The 18053-nt window shown below is 38.2% G+C and overlaps 1 protein-coding gene across 1 annotated transcript; it reads left to right on the forward strand.

Moving 5' to 3' along the window:
• The first annotated feature begins 172 nt into the window (after positions 1-172).
• On the forward strand, positions 173-17813 carry LOC111328606 (trifunctional purine biosynthetic protein adenosine-3). Its single transcript, XM_022933080.2, has 12 exons — positions 173-795; positions 2864-2932; positions 3633-3758; positions 4187-4352; positions 4595-4788; positions 5222-5433; positions 12304-12514; positions 12993-13194; positions 14421-14777; positions 15187-15755; positions 16487-16744; positions 17519-17813. The coding sequence occupies exons 1-12, from the start codon at positions 259-261 to the stop codon at positions 17702-17704; spliced, it is 3087 nt and encodes a 1028-aa protein (XP_022788815.2). The 5' UTR covers positions 173-258; the 3' UTR covers positions 17705-17813.
• Positions 17814-18053: the final 240 nt, after the last annotated feature.

Below are 18053 nucleotides of genomic sequence, written 5' to 3' on the forward strand. Positions count from 1 at the left end.
GGGTACACAGGGTACACACGGGTACACACGGGTACACGGGTACACAGGGTACACAGGGTACACAGGGTAGACAGGGTACACATGGGTACACAGGGTACACAGGGAGAATGGGTAACAGGGAGTCTACATGGAGACTGGGTAACAAGGAGTCTATATGGAGGCTGGCATGAGTTACTTGCCCATTTGGGTCCAACGTGGGCCATGTGGAAAGCGCGCCATAACTGAGGATTGACTTCTTGAAGTTTTTTTTTCTTCTCAATGGGTGACAAGGTTTTACTGGTCGGTGGAGGAGGAAGAGAGCATGCCATTGGATGGAAGCTTTCCCAATCAAATCATGTCGAGCAAGTCTTTGTTGCACCGGGCAATGCGGGAACTTCTTTACAACCGAAAACACAGAACATTCCTTCCACAAGCGTCGATTGCAACGATAACGAAAGCGTCGTTGAATACTGTGTAGAGAACAAAATAGACTTTGTTATTATTGGACCCGAAGTACCGTTAGCGAATGGTTTAGCTGATGCGCTACGGGATATGAAAATCCCTTGTTTTGGGCCGAGTCGCAGAGCTGCTCGGATCGAGTCAAGCAAACAGTTCGCCAAAGAGTTCATGCAGCGCCACGGTATTCCAACGGCGCGATGGAAGGCCTTTACTGACCCAGAGGAAGCGTGTAAACATATTGAATCAGCCGATTATGAAGCTCTGGTGATAAAAGCCAGCGGTCTAGCCGCTGGGAAAGGTGTTGTTGTTGCCAGTAGGAAAGAAGAGGCTGTGAAAGCTGTCAGAGAAATGCTTCAGGTAATTATGAGCACAGGGTCTGACAAATTTCAAGACTGTCCTCTGAGAAAATTTTCAGGTAGCCCTTTGGGCTCCCAACCATTCTAGCTGGGGTGGCCAGCCCTCCAAGTTGGTGGCCCAAAAATTAATTAATTTCTTAATTAATTAACCAAGCAATTAATAATTTATGAATAGTTTATTTCCTGTCTTAATCAGTTAATAGTTAATCAAACCATAAATTTCAATAATTCAAGCTGTTTAGAAAGAGTTTAACTTTTGGTGTTGCTGTTTACCATATACGATACACTGTAGATAACTTCTGGCTCCTTTTCGGCACAAACAAGTTTGGCTCCCAGTTAATAGAACCATCTTCTTACTATTTTTTGACAGCATTAGCGATCTTTAAGATCACCATTCTACAGCTTGAGTCATCTGTGAAGCACACCAATTTTATGTAAAGCAAAAAGGCCAAATGACCATAATAAAATACCGCCCGCTTTAAGAGATTTTCAGTAAAAATTTCCTTGTTCATCCATTTTTCGTGAAAGAAGTGAGGGGTAAAATGAAAAAGCCATACATATTGCAACAGACTATGTGTGGAGAGCTGAAATTTTCAGAAAGTCAATGAAAAATTGACTGGATATTTACTGGTAAAGTTAAAAATAGAGTTGCTAGTCTGGCCATGAGAGCCATTGGGAAAGGTAATCTGTATTAAATCATGGTGCTTTGAAATTGAAATGTTTTAAATTTTTTCCAAAACTTGCAGGAAAGCTGTGGGATTGTGGAATAGCTACATTTTAAATATTTTTCTGAAAATTAAAACTTCCACACCACGCGACAGAGTGTGTTGCTATTTTTAGCGGTGAGCTTGCGTTATTTTTCAAAATGGTAATTGTGTTTCTTTAGATATTTTAAAGCCGCTTGGAACTTTCATTTGAAAGCACCAAAGTAAACAAATCTAAATATGAAATCGTTATAAGCTCAGTTCTCGCTAAATCTTCCTAAAGTAACTGCAAGTCGCTTATCACAGTGATCACTAAACACCTACAAACAAAGCTGGCGTGCCAGAAATTTGCATATAGAAAGAATCTTGGTTTGAAATAGAGATAAACGCACTGCACTATCTAAATCCATCGAAACACTGAAATAAATCGGACATTGATCATCACAAGGAAAATTGCAGTGTTCAACGCATATTTTTGCAATATCCATGCGGTTTATAACGTGAAATAATTATTGTTTGGGTTCGTGCAAAATCATGTGGAATGAAATGTGGCAGTTACTTCAAAATCTTCAAACGTGAGCAATTCAACTACGTGTCACACAAAATAATATTTTTTGCTAGTAATGCTTATAAATCAACCAAATAAAAATGTAGCAGTCTATTGCCAGATTTACCATTGAGGCGAATGCTACACAAGAGGCCGAGTGCCTGGCTGGGCGACCGGAATATTTTTTCAGTCGCCCAGTGCCAAATGTTAGAGCACAGCCTTGAATTTAGAATTGAGTCCATAGCTATTTAAGAGTGTCATTGCCCCTTTCCCCCTCTTAGGTCTTAAGCTCCCCCTCCCCCAAAAAAGATCCTCTTACTGGGGTGCTAAGAGAGGGAGGGGTGGATTTGAAATCAAATGGCCCACTTTTTTTTAATAAGAAAACTACAACACATGACTTTGGATATCTGAAAAATGGTAGAAGACTTGAAACTAGCTAAACTTTGATTTGTTCCGATGAAGGGCTAATGCTTGAAATGTCAGCTCTTAAACTCATTATGTTGGCCAAGTTATTTATGTCATCGAATCAGTTTGTAAAATCAAATTATCTTGTTAAACTTTTTACCACCTAACTGACCATTCTAAATTCGCTAAACCCAATTTGTTCCAAAATACTTTCATCAGGTGACATCAGAGCAAATCCTACCAAAAAGTTTCCAAGGTCCAGACTTAAAACATTCAACTGATCAGTGACTCTTCCCTGATTGCGTTGTCGAGTTTTGTGCAGCTTGTCAAAACAATGGGAATTCTTGATGGTATTTTGAATTGATCTTGTAAAAGTGAATGATAGTGTAATGTACTTTTTGTATGTTGTACAGGACAAGATATTTGGCGAGGCAGGGTCAACAATCGTGATTGAAGAAAAATTAGAAGGAGAGGAGGTTTCTGTAAGCATTGATTTCATTGCTTGTTGATAATTAGAAAAACGAAAGTGTTAGAATTTGTTCAAAGCATGTGTTATGCTTACTGTTAGTATGTGCAGGTGATCATTGAAGCATTGAATTCTTTGTTTTCACATTACACATTACAGCTCAGAGTTACGTGGCTAATGCACAGGCAAAACCCTCACGCGTATTTTGCATTATGCAACCTAGTCAATATGACAAAAATTTTGAACAACTTGACTCAGGTTCAGGGTGACATGACTTGGGGTGAGATGACTTTCGGGCACCTTGACCAAGTCAGGGGACCTTACCGTAAGTAACAGACCAAGTTTATCCATTCAGAATTTTGACCCAAGCCTGAAGAGAAAAATGGCATAACTGTAAGTGTGCTTACCAGCTGAGAGATGTAACAAGTCACATTTCATGTTAAATTTGTTTACCTTCTCCATTTTTGGTAAATGTTATGCTTAACTGGTGCTCAGGCCAAAGGAAGAACAATACCAGAGTTTTTACATTTATGAAAGTTCTTAGGGGATGTCTCATGGCCTTTTGGAAAGTGAAATTTTATCTACTTGTGAGGTAATATGCATGTCGGTATACAGAGGGATACAATTGAGTTATCTGAAGTGATACTCTCATTTAGAATATTTTAAAGAGTAAAGGGGAATTGCTTTAGTGAGTATTTGAGTGACATCTGTTGTAGGTTCTCTGTTTCACCGATGGTAAGACAATTGCTATAATGCCTCCTGCTCAAGATCATAAGCGCTTATTAGACAATGATCAAGGTCCTAACACAGGAGGAATGGGTGCATATGCACCTTGTCCACAGGTATGTTAACTATAGAGGAGATTCTCAGTACCTCAGACTCTAAATGAAGAGGTCCAGCTAAAGCTGCTCTGCTCTAACACAATGTCTTTCCACCCAGGAGCAGATTTTTAACTGGGTGTAGTTCAGCAAACTGTCAGGAAAAAAAAAATTAATGCCTAGGATGATCTGCACTGGAAACTGAGTTCTGACGTATCAAAAAAGAGGTTGAACATGGAGTTGTAATGTTATGTCTAGCTGCAGTGAAAGTCAGTTATATCATTTTAATGTAACTACACAAGTTAACTGTTCTTTAAAAGGTGTTGGCAAGTCATGAGGCGTACGTGTGCATTCATTGTTGTCAGGATTTATCCTGGTATTTTTATCTTTCAAGATTGGTTCCTGCTAGACATGGTTAAAAGATCTTGTGTTATTGTAAACACACTTTCTAGGTTTCCATGCATCTGAAGGAAGAAATAGCCAGAGATGTTCTCCAGAAGACAGTTGATGGTTTAAGGGAAGAAGAGTGTCCATTTGTTGGAGTTCTCTTTGCCGGAATGATGTTAACAGCTAATGGTCCCAGGGTTCTGGAGTTTAATTGTCGGTTTGGTGATCCAGGTGAGAAGAAACATGTTGATGTACTGAAAAGAAAATATGCTTTTGCAGTTAAATTTGTGAACCATTGATCAATTAGAGTGCTGTCGTTGGACGAGTTAGTCCTACTGAACTATTCACTGTTATGCTAAAACTCAACGTTGAGTCTTCAGTGGCAAGGAAGACATTTTGAGCTCTTAATAAATGAAACTGGCAGTTTTCCTCTCAGACTTGACATCAAGTGTTTATTTCTATTTTTATTGTAGAAACACAAGTTATATTGCCACTACTGAAGAGTGATCTCTATGCAACCCTTCTGGAATGTGTAAATGGTGAATTAAGCCTTTCCCTACCCCAGTGGCATACAGACAGGTTTGCTGTGGGTGTAGTTGCAGCTAGTGGTGGATATCCTGGTTCAGTGAAAAAAGGGTGTGTCCTCAAGGGCTTGAGAGACTTGGAGGTTAGTTTTGTGTAGACATGCAGAATTGCATGTACTCTGATTTGGTTGAGTGCTGTGTGATATATTGCTATTATCATCCAGATGAGTTTAGTCTCAAAATGGTCAGCATTTTTTGGTGTTTTGGACGAAAATATTAAGAGTTACAGGTACATAGTTGCCCTGATAGTCATGTGAGTTTGTGATGGTGCTAATAAAAAATGACAATTAGTATCCACATCTGGCTCTAGAAATAATTGCTTTGACAAAGTCATGGGGACCATGCACTGTTCATTACTTGGCAATAAACACGAAATGACAGACTACATGATTGTGTAAAAATCAATGCAATACTGGCTACAAAAGATGTGTGAGTTTTCAGAAATGAAGTTATATCTTTTTTTATTAGTCATCTGTTTTCCCAAGGTAATTCGGTATTTATGATTTATATACAAAGGGTCAAAATAATGTAGTGGTGTTTCATGCTGGGACAGCCATCCAAAGAAAAGAAGATGACAAAGTTTTAGTTACTTCTGGTGGAAGGGTGATGGCAGTTGTTGGCTTGGCAACAGGAATAGAAGATGCTCAGAAAACAGCATATGATAGTATCAAGAAGGTTATGTTTGAGGGGATTCAGTACAGGAAGGATATTGCATCTAGAGCTTGCAGGTACAGTGATTTTTGCAGTTGGTTAATTGATAGTGACTCTAGACATGACTTTTGATGCTAAATGTGTAGGAAAGGGCTCATCTTGTGCACCATTTGCAAGATTTAGTCCCTGATCAGTTCCAGCCCTAATAAGTAACATATATTTCCCCTATCAAGATTGGTCGGAAGTTGAGGCCTGATCCTTTGCTCAGCCACTTGTGACCGAGGCAGGTTCTGATGTTGTTATTTGAACAACGAGACAGACTTATAGCCACAATAAAATTTATTTATACAGGAAAGTACAAAAGAAATAATACTGATAAAAGGAAAGGGTGATTGCAAGAAAATCCTCAGTAAAATAGGTCACTAACTTGGTTTCATGTACTGGAGTTACTTTTTTTGTGACCAAGAGGTTCTGAGCTTGTAAGTGCTGGTCTTGACACTCTGAACTACTCAGTTAAACTAATTAACTGTACTTCTTTTATAAGGAATCGAACAATAGCAGGAAATTCTCTAAAATTTTGGAAGTTAGGTGTGATCATTCTAAAGGAAATTTATGATGCAAATCCTGTGTGTATGATAATTTGGTTATCATAGAAAATAGTTTCTGAAGATGTAATTCTAAAATTATAACATAAAATATTGCAATGTCATGCACAATTGTGAGCCTGGTCACACACTCAAAAGTGAAAATTACTTGCCATTCACTTCCAAACTAGCCAGTCAGTGCATGTGAAAAGTACTATTGACTTGTGTGGTACATACTAAGTTTTAACAACTCGCAAGTAAGCAACAGGATGAGACAGAAAACACTTCTGTTAGTAACTGCTTACCATGAAAAATAAGCCTGCAATGGCATTTGCTCTATGATCACGTTCTACTTACTTAGATAGTTTTTCCTAAATAGTTAAGAAAACATACATCCATCCATCCATCCATCCGATACAATTGACCATGATATTTTACTTACAAAACTTAGATACTACGGAGTAGAAACTACAACAATCAATTGCTTCACTTCGTATCTAGAAAATCGACAACAAGTATGTTATGCTTTATGGTATCAATTCATCAACAATTAATCACTTATAGAGCGCTATTTACAATGACAGATCAACAGCGCTTTACAATCAGTCCTAACCCGCCCATCCCACCCCATGGGAGGACATCCATCACACAGTAATCTCGTGCGTGAGAAATTAACGTCTCCTACCCCTAACCCTTTAGGAGACGGGACCTCCATTTATTCATCCCTATCCGAGAAGACTAGAATATTTAACCATTTCTTGATGTTATAGAAAGGTAGCATATTCTTCTCAATTAATTTAAGACCTTGAGTGTTGGTCTGGCCGGGGCTCGAACCCTCAACCTCCCGCACAACAGTCCAGCGCTGTATCCATTGAGCGAACCGGGATCATAGAGCTAACCGGTGATCATAGAGCAAATGCCATTGCAGGCTTATTTTTCATGGTAAGCAGTTACTAACAGAAGTGTTTTCTGTCTCATCTATAGATTACATAATGTGTGGTGTTCCTCAAGGTTCAATTTTAGGTAATTGTGAAGAAGAGCTCCCCAAAAAACCTGTCGGCCGACAGTCGGCCGACAGACGACCAACTGTCGGCCGACTGTCGGCCGACTGTCGGCCGACAGTTGGTCGTCTGTCGGCCGACAGGTTTTGCCTGAAATATAGGCTACCTGTCGGCCGCCAGTCGGCCGCCAGTCGGCCGACTGTTGGTAATGTGTCGGTAACCTGTCGGTACCTTGTCGGTAGCTTGTCCGTGAAACGATCACACAATGTTAGGGATTCTAAGTTTGCCGTTACAAAAGCATATGGGTTTAAATTATTAATTTTTTAATTTGCGTTTGTCGCAGAGTTTTCGATTAAATTATCTTCCTATGCGATTCTTAGATTGTCTGGTGTGTTGTAAATTACGCAAGTGATATATCCTATACGCATCTGATAACATTTTGGAAGAAACGTTTCTTTACATACTACCAACTTTGCCGTCGATCGGTAAGTAGGTGAAGTCTGTCGAGTCATACATCACCATTACGGATTGTTATGTCACGTTAACTGTTCGTTTTTTACACAATTTTTCTTTTTTCTTAACCTGTCGGTAGACTGTCGGCCGCCTGTCGGTCAACTGTCGGCCGACAGTCGGCCGACTGTCGGCCGACAGGTTTTTTGGGGAGCTCTTCTTCACAATTACCCAATTTTAGGTCCGCTGCTCTTTCTTATATATATATATATATATATATAACTAACTGCAGATATCATTTATATATATATATATATATATATATATATATATATAAATGATATCTCTAAGTATTTAGATTTTGGGGTAGCAAGATTATTTGCTGATGATACGAACCTGACATTCTCAGGCTGCAGTTTCCCTGCCCTGCAGAATAAAATGTCAAAGGATCTCAGGGGTATAGCCTCTTGGCTTTCAGCCAACAGGCTTACCCTAAATGTTTTAAAAACTGATTTTATGGTTGTAGGATCAAGACAAAGAGTGGCGAGCCTGGAAGAGGATATTGCTCTTTCTTTGTTAGACACCGAATTGGATAAAGTCAAATCTGTTAAATGCATGTCTTGGTGTAGACATCGATGAATACTTAACTTGGGATAGCCACATGCTAAGTATAAGACAGAAGGTTACCCGTAATTTGAGTGTTCTAAAAAGGGTTAAACCTTTTTTAAAAACAGAAAACCTAATTGACATTTACAGGTCAATAATTGAGCCTTACTTACATATTGTTGCATTGTTTGAGACAGTATAAGTGAAACACAGATTGTTAATTTGCAAAAGCTCCAAAACTGTGCAGCGCGAATAATACCTGGTGCTTCCTATTTGCAGAGATCTAGTGATGTTCTCTGTAAATTAGGCTGGATGACATTAGAAACACTGAGAAAACATCAAAAAGCCATTTTGATGTTTAAAATACTGAATGGTCTCGCTCCCCCGTACCTCACTGAAATGTTTACCCATAGTGCCTCTTTTCATGATTATGGACTGCGATCTTCCAGAATAAATCTTGCGCTCCCTTCGTACGGATTTTTTACTGAAACAGTTTTGCATTTACCGGAGCAAGAATCTGGAATGATTTGCCAAACAGTTTAAAGGAAGAACTTCGCTAAAAAAGTTTATGGGTAAGCTGAACTATTACTATCAGCACCAGCAAAACTAGTTCTAGAACATTAAGTTTCTAATAGTAAATATATAACTTGTATTGCGTACGCATTTTATGTAAACCAAATTATTTTTAATATCGCTGTATATTTTAATTTGATAAAATGCCGTATTTAAATAAAGGGTTCCATCCATGCATCCATCCATCTTTATTTAACAATGCAGGTTATGAAAATTGCCAAGACTGAAGTCCTGATGTGGACCTGCCTAACTACAGCTAATTAAATATTGTCACACTAAAATAAGGATAAAAGTTTGGGTGAGCAAGATATAAATTTCTTCTTAAACACAGTAATGATTAGATAAATTTAAATGCAATTGTTCTAAATAATAAATAAATAAATATCTAAAAATATAAGAAATAATCATTTTTCAATGAAACACAGCAAGAACCTCTGGCGAAATTTATGCTATTTAGTAGATGTTTGTTCACGTTAAGCCCAATCTTAAATGATCTTAAATTTGCACAGTCCTTGACATGATGCTGAAGAAGGTTCCATGCCAATGCGGCCCTGTGTTAGAAAGAGGACCTGGCAATTTCAGATCTTGGTCTCGGCACTTCTATATTTAAAGAATTCCTTAAGCTGTAATTGCGTTTTGTGTTAGAAATTAGAATGTTCAGTTCCTCTGTATTTGAATCATGATTATAGGATTGGTAGGTCACAACCAGCAGTCTCTCTACATAATATGAAGAGATGGGATTCCATTGCCTCAATTTCTTGATCTCATCAGTTGGAGTAGTCATGGGTAGCTTGTAGACAATCTTAAATGCTCTCATGTGAATACGTTCAGTATCCTCCATAAGTGCAGAGGAAACAGAGCCCCAAACAACCATATTATACACAACACTAAGAATAATTGAGTTGAAATAGATGGATTCCAAGATGGACTGAGGTAGGAATTTAATTTGTTTCAGAACAGTCAATTTCTTGTTAAACAGTTTCCCAATATTCCTAATATTATTCTGCCGAGATAACCTATTGTCAATAGTTAAGCCAAGACATTTAGATGAAGACTTGAGCTTGATGGTGTTGGTGCCATATGTTAAAGCTGGTAGCGTGCCTATAAAGTTTGATCTCGATGTTATCATTGCTTCAGTCTTTGACTCATAAGCAATTAGTCGGTTGGCTGTGGACCATGTGTGCAGCTGAAACAAAATTTGTTGAAGCAAAGAGATGATCATACCTACATACATACATATATATACTTTATTTAACCTCGAATTTAGAGTAGCTAAAGATAAGCTAGTATCTTTGAGTTACAAGTATAATTCTAAATACTACTAAAATGTAAAATGTAAAATGTAAAATTGTAACATTCTAAAATTTAACTATGAAAAAGAGTCATACTGTAGAATCTTGCGGTCGAAATCAGGAAAGTCAGACATTCTAAAGGAATCGGGAAGAGAGTTCCATAGCTTTGAAGCCATATATGATAAGGAGTGAAGACCATAAGTAGTAGTTTTTGTAGACGGTAGAGACAAAATATAATTTCTGCATAGACTATAGGATACAGACTGGAACTGAACATATTCCTTAGATAGCCTGGATAGCAGGTAAAAAACAAGCTCTTGTACAATATAATTAAGAAAGTCTGAAGGTGTATTTTATGCAGAGATTTGGAGTTAACTTTGCTAAGTAGAGAGTCGTATGGAGAATTATAATCCTGCAAGATAAATCTAAGAATTCGCTTGTTTAAAGAATCTATCTTCTCGGTACTATGCGCACCACAAAAGTGCCATACAGGCAAACAATAGTTAAAATGTGGCATAATAAAAGCCTTATATAATCTTAGTAGAGTATCTTTAGAGATAAGTTTACGAAATCTTAGCATTACATTGAACTGGCCATTTATCTTCTTACAAATAGTTGATATATAATTATCAAAACGCAACCTATTGTCAATTTTTATTCCAAATATATCCAAAGAATCTTCTAATGGAAAAGAGAAGGAGTGGCCTGTTTTTCCCAAGACTATAGCCTGGTGTTTTGTCTCATTTACAATCATTCGATTGCTGCAATACCACTTATTTGCAACTCTCATTTCACGACAAGTACAGTTCTCTAGAGCTACTGGGTCGACATCACTCAGAAGAGTATAACTGATGATCGTCCGCATATGTGTGAAGTTTACCTTGCGTAACCGAGTAAAACAAGTCGTTGATGATGATCATGTCTGTATCCTTACCAATGGTAAAAACCGTGGTGTTGTCAGCAAACATATAGAGGTCACCATAAGATATAGATTCGGGCCGATCATAAATATGTATTGAGAACATTCTCAGTCCCAGAATGGACCCTTGTGGCACTCCATACTTCACAGATTGAAGTAATTTGTCAAGGTCAAGGTCTCCATTTCTCTAAACAACATACGTGTTTAGTTACAATTTCTTAAGGTTGAAATCAGACAGGCGCCTTTGGCAGCCGTGTTTAGTCTGTAGCGATTTGACCTACCCACCCAACCCACCCAACCCACCCCAGGGAGGACATCCATCACACATTAATCTCGTGTGTGTGAAATTAACGTCTCCTACCCCAACCCTACAGGAGACGGGGCCTCCATTTATTCGTCCCTATCCGAGAAGACTAGAATATCTAACCATTTCTTGATGTTAAATAATAATAATAATAATTTACATTTCTAAAGCGCTAAAATTATAAAATATTCTAAAGCGCTTTACAACATTATTAACTACAAATATTAAAATGATAAACGACAAAATATCAAAACAAACTGTAAGCCAGCTTGAATAGATGTGTCTTAAGCTTTGACTTAAAAATCGTTACACTTGGACTGTTTCGAATTTCAAGCGGCAGTTTGTTCCACAAAAAAGGTCCAGAACGGGCAAAGGCACGATCACCAAAGGTCTTAAAGTTAGTACTTGGGACCTTAAGGAAAGGAAGCATATTCTTCTCAATTAATTTTAAGACCCTGAGTGTTGGTCCAGCCAGTATTGAACTCTCGACCTCCCGCACAGCAGTCCGGCGCTCTCCCAATTGAGCTAACCAGGCGGCAGTTAAATTTGAACAAACTGGTTCTGGTTAGACAAATAGTTTGCTAGCCAAGAGAAGACAGAACCTGATATTCTAGTGGCCTTCACTTTCTCTAACAGGATAGAATGGTTAACAGAGTCAAAGGCCTTCCGGAAGTCAGTAAATAGTACTCCCACTACCAGACCTTGATCCAGAGCTGACTTCCAAGTTTCTGTCATATGAAGCAAGAGACCCTCAGTTGAACAATTTTTTCTGAAGCCCCACCGGTTGTGGCTTATTAGGTCATGGGACTGTAAATGGTTGAATTACACACCTCTGCCTCGAGTATCTTCCCAGGAATGCTAAGTAGAGAAATCAAGTCATGATCTTAATGGAGAAACAGTGATGTTTTTGCATCCGAAGGGATGCATCTGGGATTGAATTTGTGTGTCTTTTAGTGGTAGACGTAGGACACATAGATGGATCACTGCTCTACATTTCTTCTGTGAAATTTCTTTCTGTGATTTCTTCTTTCATCAAAATGGCCAAGTGTAGGAAAGGAAGTCATTATTGTAAGGGGCTGCCTGAATAAAATGGGTGAGCAATCTGTCTCTGAGAAGAGAGAAAAAGGAGTAAACATATTTTCTCTAATGTTTTACTAAATCCTAGAAACATTATTTTATTATTGTTTCACATTACACATTGTACTCAAACTCAAATAGAGCCAGGGGCCTAACCTACTCTGCTGCTGGAGTGGACATAGATGCAGGCAACCTTCTGGTGAATGCAATCAAGCCCCTAGCTGCCTCTACAGCTCGGACTGGTTGTACAGGTGATCTTGGTGGCTTTGGAGGCTTCTTTGATCTCAAGGCTGCTGGCTACTCAGATCCATTGCTTGTTAGTGGCACGGATGGTGTTGGAACTAAACTCAAGGTAAGGATAACTGAAACATTCATAGAAAAAAAAAAGGAATTGTAGTTACATAGCTGGTTTCATAATAGAGTACCTTGACAACAATTCTTCAAGTTAAAACTTGCAAATTGCAGTTTGGCTCATTTGTGATGTAACCCTTAAAAATCCAGCTGAGATAGAAGTTTCAAATTGATTAACAATTATTAGATGAGGTTGAGCATAACAACAATAATTATCAAGGCCAAAGTTTTTGTTATCTGCTGAAGTCAAATACTGAGGCACATAACACAAACTGAGGCCTTGATAATTATTGCTGTCATGCACAAACCAATCCAATAATTGTTTTATTATGTAGATTCCTAAGCTGCAATTGTAAAGACAAGGGCACGTAAAACTGTTGTCTGTAGGTATGACGTCACTTCTACATACATAAGATATATTGTCTGTAGGTACGACTCAAGAGAATGTATAATAATATCATTTGTTTTGTGGATTGCAGATTGCACAGACTGTTGGCATGCATAGCTCAGTTGGTATTGATCTGGTTGCAATGTGTGTGAATGACATTCTTGCACATGGTGCTGAGCCGCTGTATTTTCTGGATTACTTTGCGACTGGCAAGCTCGATGTGGGTGTGGCCAAGGAGGTGATTCTTGGTGTAGCTCGAGGCTGTTCTCAAGCCGGATGTGCTCTGTTAGGAGGTAGAAATAAAATATACCTGTACTTATAACCTCAGGTTTATTCAGAGATTGTCTAGTAGCTAGTGAAGGTTGAAATTTATTTCAGATAAATATATCTTATTAGATGTTTTATTGTGTGGTATCGCTGAGTATCTTTACGAGTTGTGAAATTTTCTGGTTGTCAAAGCTGTTTTCTTCGTTCGATTCATCTAATGAACTTGGATCTATATTTGCCAGCCATTCTGACTCTTCGTTGTTGGAAATATGATTCAAATTGTCCGCCATTTGTTTTTTTTTGTAACTACAATCCAATTCTTCGCTTGCGCGATGGGAGAAAACCTGTTTAACCGGTTCTACAATAGACGAGTACAAATACCACGTGATATTTGTACTCGTCTATGGCGTTATTTGTACTCGTCCAGGTGTAGTTGGATAATAAAGATTGGTATTTTACTGCTTTGTCTAACTAAATAGCTGCTGTTTCAGAAAGGCATGGCTGGAAAAAAAATGTCTGTTTTCAATGTTTCTGGAGAACATTGTCAATATCTCATCATTTGCAGAGCAATCAATTTTCCATTTATTTAATTTTATGTTTGTTGTCAAATTCTTCTGTTGGTTTTAAAGAACCTACTGTTCTTTAACTCACTTATAACTAACCAGAAGTTTTTTCTTAACCTCTTCAATCCCAAGATCTCATCCGTAATTCTCCTCACTGTCTGCCATACAATTCTTGTATTGTTAGTTTGGAGAATATGTTATTGGATCAACTGATGATCCCCTTGTTCATATTTTTCTCTATTCTCATCACTTGTCTGCTTGATATTGTATTGAAGTTGTAAGGAGAAATTCTGACTTGGTCACTCACGGGAGTGAAGAGGTTTCTGACAGGTCTTGTAATTGTGAGTCCAACATGCTCATCACTCAACCAAGCTACCTCCACAAGTGTTGAATATACCCTTTACACCCTAACATCAATATGCATATTCTCCACAAGTGTTCTTTACACGTTTACTATACTGACAAGAAGAACTTGTTTAACACTCAGAAGCTTCTTAAATTGGTGATCATTTCCGTAATTCTCATGACCTTTACATTTGATGTAACAATGATACTGTCAGGAGAAATTAGAAGCTGATCATCCTTAAGGGTTCAAATTAAATTTTTAAATTTTTAGCTTGGGTAAAAATTTTGTCATTTTTCATGGGGGTATTTGTCATGAGATTAATTTTCAAACTGGTGCTTGATAGGAGAAACAGCAGAAATGCCAGGAATGTACTCATTTGGAGAATATGATGTGGCTGGTTTTGCTGTTGGTGCTGTAGAACGTAACAAAGTTCTTCCAAGGACACAGGATATCATTGTGGATGATTTAGTCATTGGGTTGGCTTCATCTGGCATCCATAGTAATGGCTTCAGCTTAGTCAGGAAAATCATCGACAAGGCTGGAATGAGTTATGATTCTCCATGTCCTTTCTCAACCACTGAAGGCCTTCAGTCTGTTACTAAATTAGGTGAAGCTCTTCTTTCACCAACCAAGATTTACTGCCAGGCTGTTCTTCCCCTGATGCATGCCAGGAAAGTTAAGGCTTTTGCACATATAACAGGTTAGATTCCTTGGAATAACTGCTCATACCTTTTTCTCATTCTACTCCATGCCTACTCATGCACATATTCGGGAAAGTAAAGATAAGTAATAAAAAGTTTGCCAATTTTTTAGGATTCAGAAAGAAAAACACAGTAGGAAAGGATGATCTTAGATATGCTTCTTTCACATTCTCTTACTCCTGCCTCCCCTCCCCTATGTCATCCTTTTTGTACTTGTTGCCAGGTTGAGCAAGTCCCTCCTAGCTATGTAGGTCCTTTCTAGTCCAGTGCCATCTAGTCTAGTCTAGTTCAGTCCAGTCCAATCCAGCTCAGTCCAGTTCACTCCAGTCCATTCCAGTTCAGATCAATCTATTATTTTTATTAAAATTTAAATCTTGTCATTATTGATAACTGTTTTTATCTCATTAGGAGGAGGTCTAATTGAAAACATTCCACGTGTCCTACCCCACGGCTTGGGCGTGTCACTTGATGCTAGCTCTTGGAGTATTCCAGCAGTGTTTGGGTGGATATTTGGACAAGGGAATGTAGCAACGCTTGAAATGGTACGGACTTTCAACTGCGGTATTGGAGCAGCCCTTGTTGTTGGTCAAGAAACGGCTGCCTCAGTTATGGAACATCTTACAGCATTGAATGAAAAAGCTTGGATTATAGGCAAAGTCACTGAAAATAAGGAAGACATTGATAAAGTTATTGTGAACAATCTTGAAAGTGTGTTTTGTGAGTCTGCTAGAAAGGCAAACATCAATCACCAGGATGAGAATGAAACGATTAAAGGACCAAAACTAAGTAATGTGGAAATGCACTGTAGAAAGAAAATGAAAGTAGGGGTGCTTATTTCAGGCTCAGGAACAAACTTGCAAGCTCTGATTGATCAGAGCTTGAGGCAGGACAGTAGTGCAGAGATTGCTGTGGTCATATCAAATGTACCTGGTGTACAGGGTCTAACCCGGGCTCAAACAGCTGCTATACCAACTAAAGTAAGACTAATTCTACTGCTATGTGTATTTAGCCTATTTTCATCTTTTTCCCCTTCCAAAATATATCTAGGCAGTTAAACAGATATGAAACCTTTACTGTGAGTTTTCTCATTTGTTGCGTTGTACAGAGGAAAGCCACTCTGTAGAAGTCCGTAGATGGGTATTTCTAACAAGTCTCAAGGCTGTGGTCTAGCAGTGCCCGGTAGCCCCTGGTGCCTTACTTTTGCTCTTGGGCGACTTGGGAATTTTAGTTATTTTCATATAAAAGAATATGCTGAGCACCCTGTATTTCAAAGTTTTAGAGCAGTGGGCTCCCTTTGTTTTTTCCTAAAGGACAGCCTTGAGTCTCTATATGAAAAATAACAATTGGCACTTGATTCCTTTGCGGCTTTTGCTACATTTCATTTTCCGGGATGTTTTTCCTAGTTTGTGTATCATCCACTATCCAAAATTTTTGGTGTTGGAGTTATTCCTTATTCTGTCTTGAATAGAGAGGGTAAGTTTCTTAAGTGACCGTAGTGCTGTGTTGTTGGGTGTAGTAGAAGATAATGTGGTTTTATCGACTTTGAGTTGATAATTTTAATTGGCCACTGTAAAGTTCCTGAGCTTTAGAAACTAAATTTACAGCATTAATTCATTTGACAGAAACAAATTGTCTTGTATTATGTCTTGGCATAGATTGTGAGAAAACTGTTATATGCTAAATTTCTTTTTTTTTTTTTTTTTTTCAGGTTATTAAGCACAAGGATTTCAAAAGCCGTTTGGATTTTGATATGGCAGTTCATGCAGCATTGAAGGAGGCTGGAGTGGAACTGGTTTGTTTAGCAGGATTTATGAGGATTGTTACGGGCGAGTTTGTTCGGAAGTGGCGTGGTCGGTTACTGAATATTCACCCTTCATTGCTTCCTTCATTCAAAGGCATGCATGCACACAAACTTGTGTTGGAGGCAGGTGTCTGTATTTCTGGATGTACAGTTCACTTTGTGGAGGTAAGCTCAGTTATAATGACATTTGAAATAATTCGTTCCTCGAACGGTACCAAAACATTACAGAGTATAGCTATTGTTGCGAATTTTTTGTTATTTTCCAATTTTCATGTGTGCACAATTGATTGCTGCTTCCATTTTTTTTTTTTTAAAATTTTGTGACTTGTGTGTAATGCATATTTGGGGATACTTCTTTTTCAAAGTGGTGCTTTTCAAAATCCTCATATTTCTAAAAACTCGATAGTGAGTAAAACTTCTCAAGAAAAGAAGAATGGTCTGGTTTGGTGGGAAAGAGTGAGTGGGCTTGCACTTTGCCCAAACTTGCTGCTTGTTTGCACTCAACTTTGTCACTTCCCACCTCTTGATCTGAGTTGGAGAACTGTACAGAATCATTGTTTTTCTGGGAAATAAGTTTTTGAGGCTATGCAAGGCAAATTTGCACTCTTGTACAACTTTTTTTCAACTTTCTCTCCTTCTTGGGGGACAGTGAATTATTGATTTCTCTCTCACCTTTTGTGCTTATAATTGGAGGATGGTGGTCTTTGTAAGGTGGCTTTACCAGGTAAAAGAGATCTAGAGGTTACTATTCTTTTAGAGATTTCTGAACTTAACAATTTCAGCCATAACATTGAAAACTGACAAGTGTGGAAAAAAAACTTTTGCACTGGACCTCTTCATTTTATCTCAATGCTGTCCTGAAACCATTCCTTCAAGCTTTATCTTCTCATCAGCAGAAAATCGTTTGATAATAATTGAAGAACCTATTATTCTCAACAGGAAGAGGTTGATGCAGGTGCAATAGTGACTCAAGAAGCAGTGGAAGTTAAGCACAATGACACTGTGGAAACACTGCAAGAAAGAGTGAAAACTGCTGAGCACAGAGCATACCCACGGGCTATGGAACTGCTAGCAAGTGGCAGAATAAAACTAAATGACCAGAACAAAGTTCAGTGGATGTGGTAGGTGCCACTGCACAAGACTGTTTGAACTGTTGTGTATTTTTAAAAACTGCATTAGTAATGTAATAAGCTGCATGCATTCATTGAATGAAGGACATGAAATATTACTAGCATTAATGCATGCTTGGCTTCATACAAGGTGGTGTGTTAACAAAACTGATAAAGTATCTATGTAAAATATTTCAATGACTAGAAATATTATCATGACTGGAAAACATTTTGATTCAGTTGACAATGAATTATATAAGGTAAGTCCTAGTTGAATACATAGTCCAACAGGGGTAAAAAACAGAGTTAAAAGTTAGATGGTAAGAGTTTGGATGTGTCTCTACCATTTGATGATTCTCTTCCCC

This window comes from Stylophora pistillata, chromosome 8, assembly GCF_964205215.1.
Source record: "Stylophora pistillata chromosome 8, jaStyPist1.2, whole genome shotgun sequence".
Lineage (NCBI taxonomy): Eukaryota > Metazoa > Cnidaria > Anthozoa > Scleractinia > Pocilloporidae > Stylophora > Stylophora pistillata.

What these genes read in the sequence shown, in the direction of transcription:
- LOC111328606 (XM_022933080.2), top strand. Translation starts at nt 259, where the DNA reads ATGGGTGACAAGGTTTTACTGGTCGGTGGAGGAGGAAGAGAGCATGCC. An exon ending in GTGTTGGAACTAAACTCAAG is followed by an intron (nt 12,515 to 12,992) that starts GTAAGGATAACT and finishes TGTGGATTGCAG; the next exon opens with ATTGCACAGACTGTTGGCAT. An exon ending in CGGATGTGCTCTGTTAGGAG is followed by an intron (nt 13,195 to 14,420) that starts GTAGAAATAAAA and finishes GGTGCTTGATAG; the next exon opens with GAGAAACAGCAGAAATGCCA.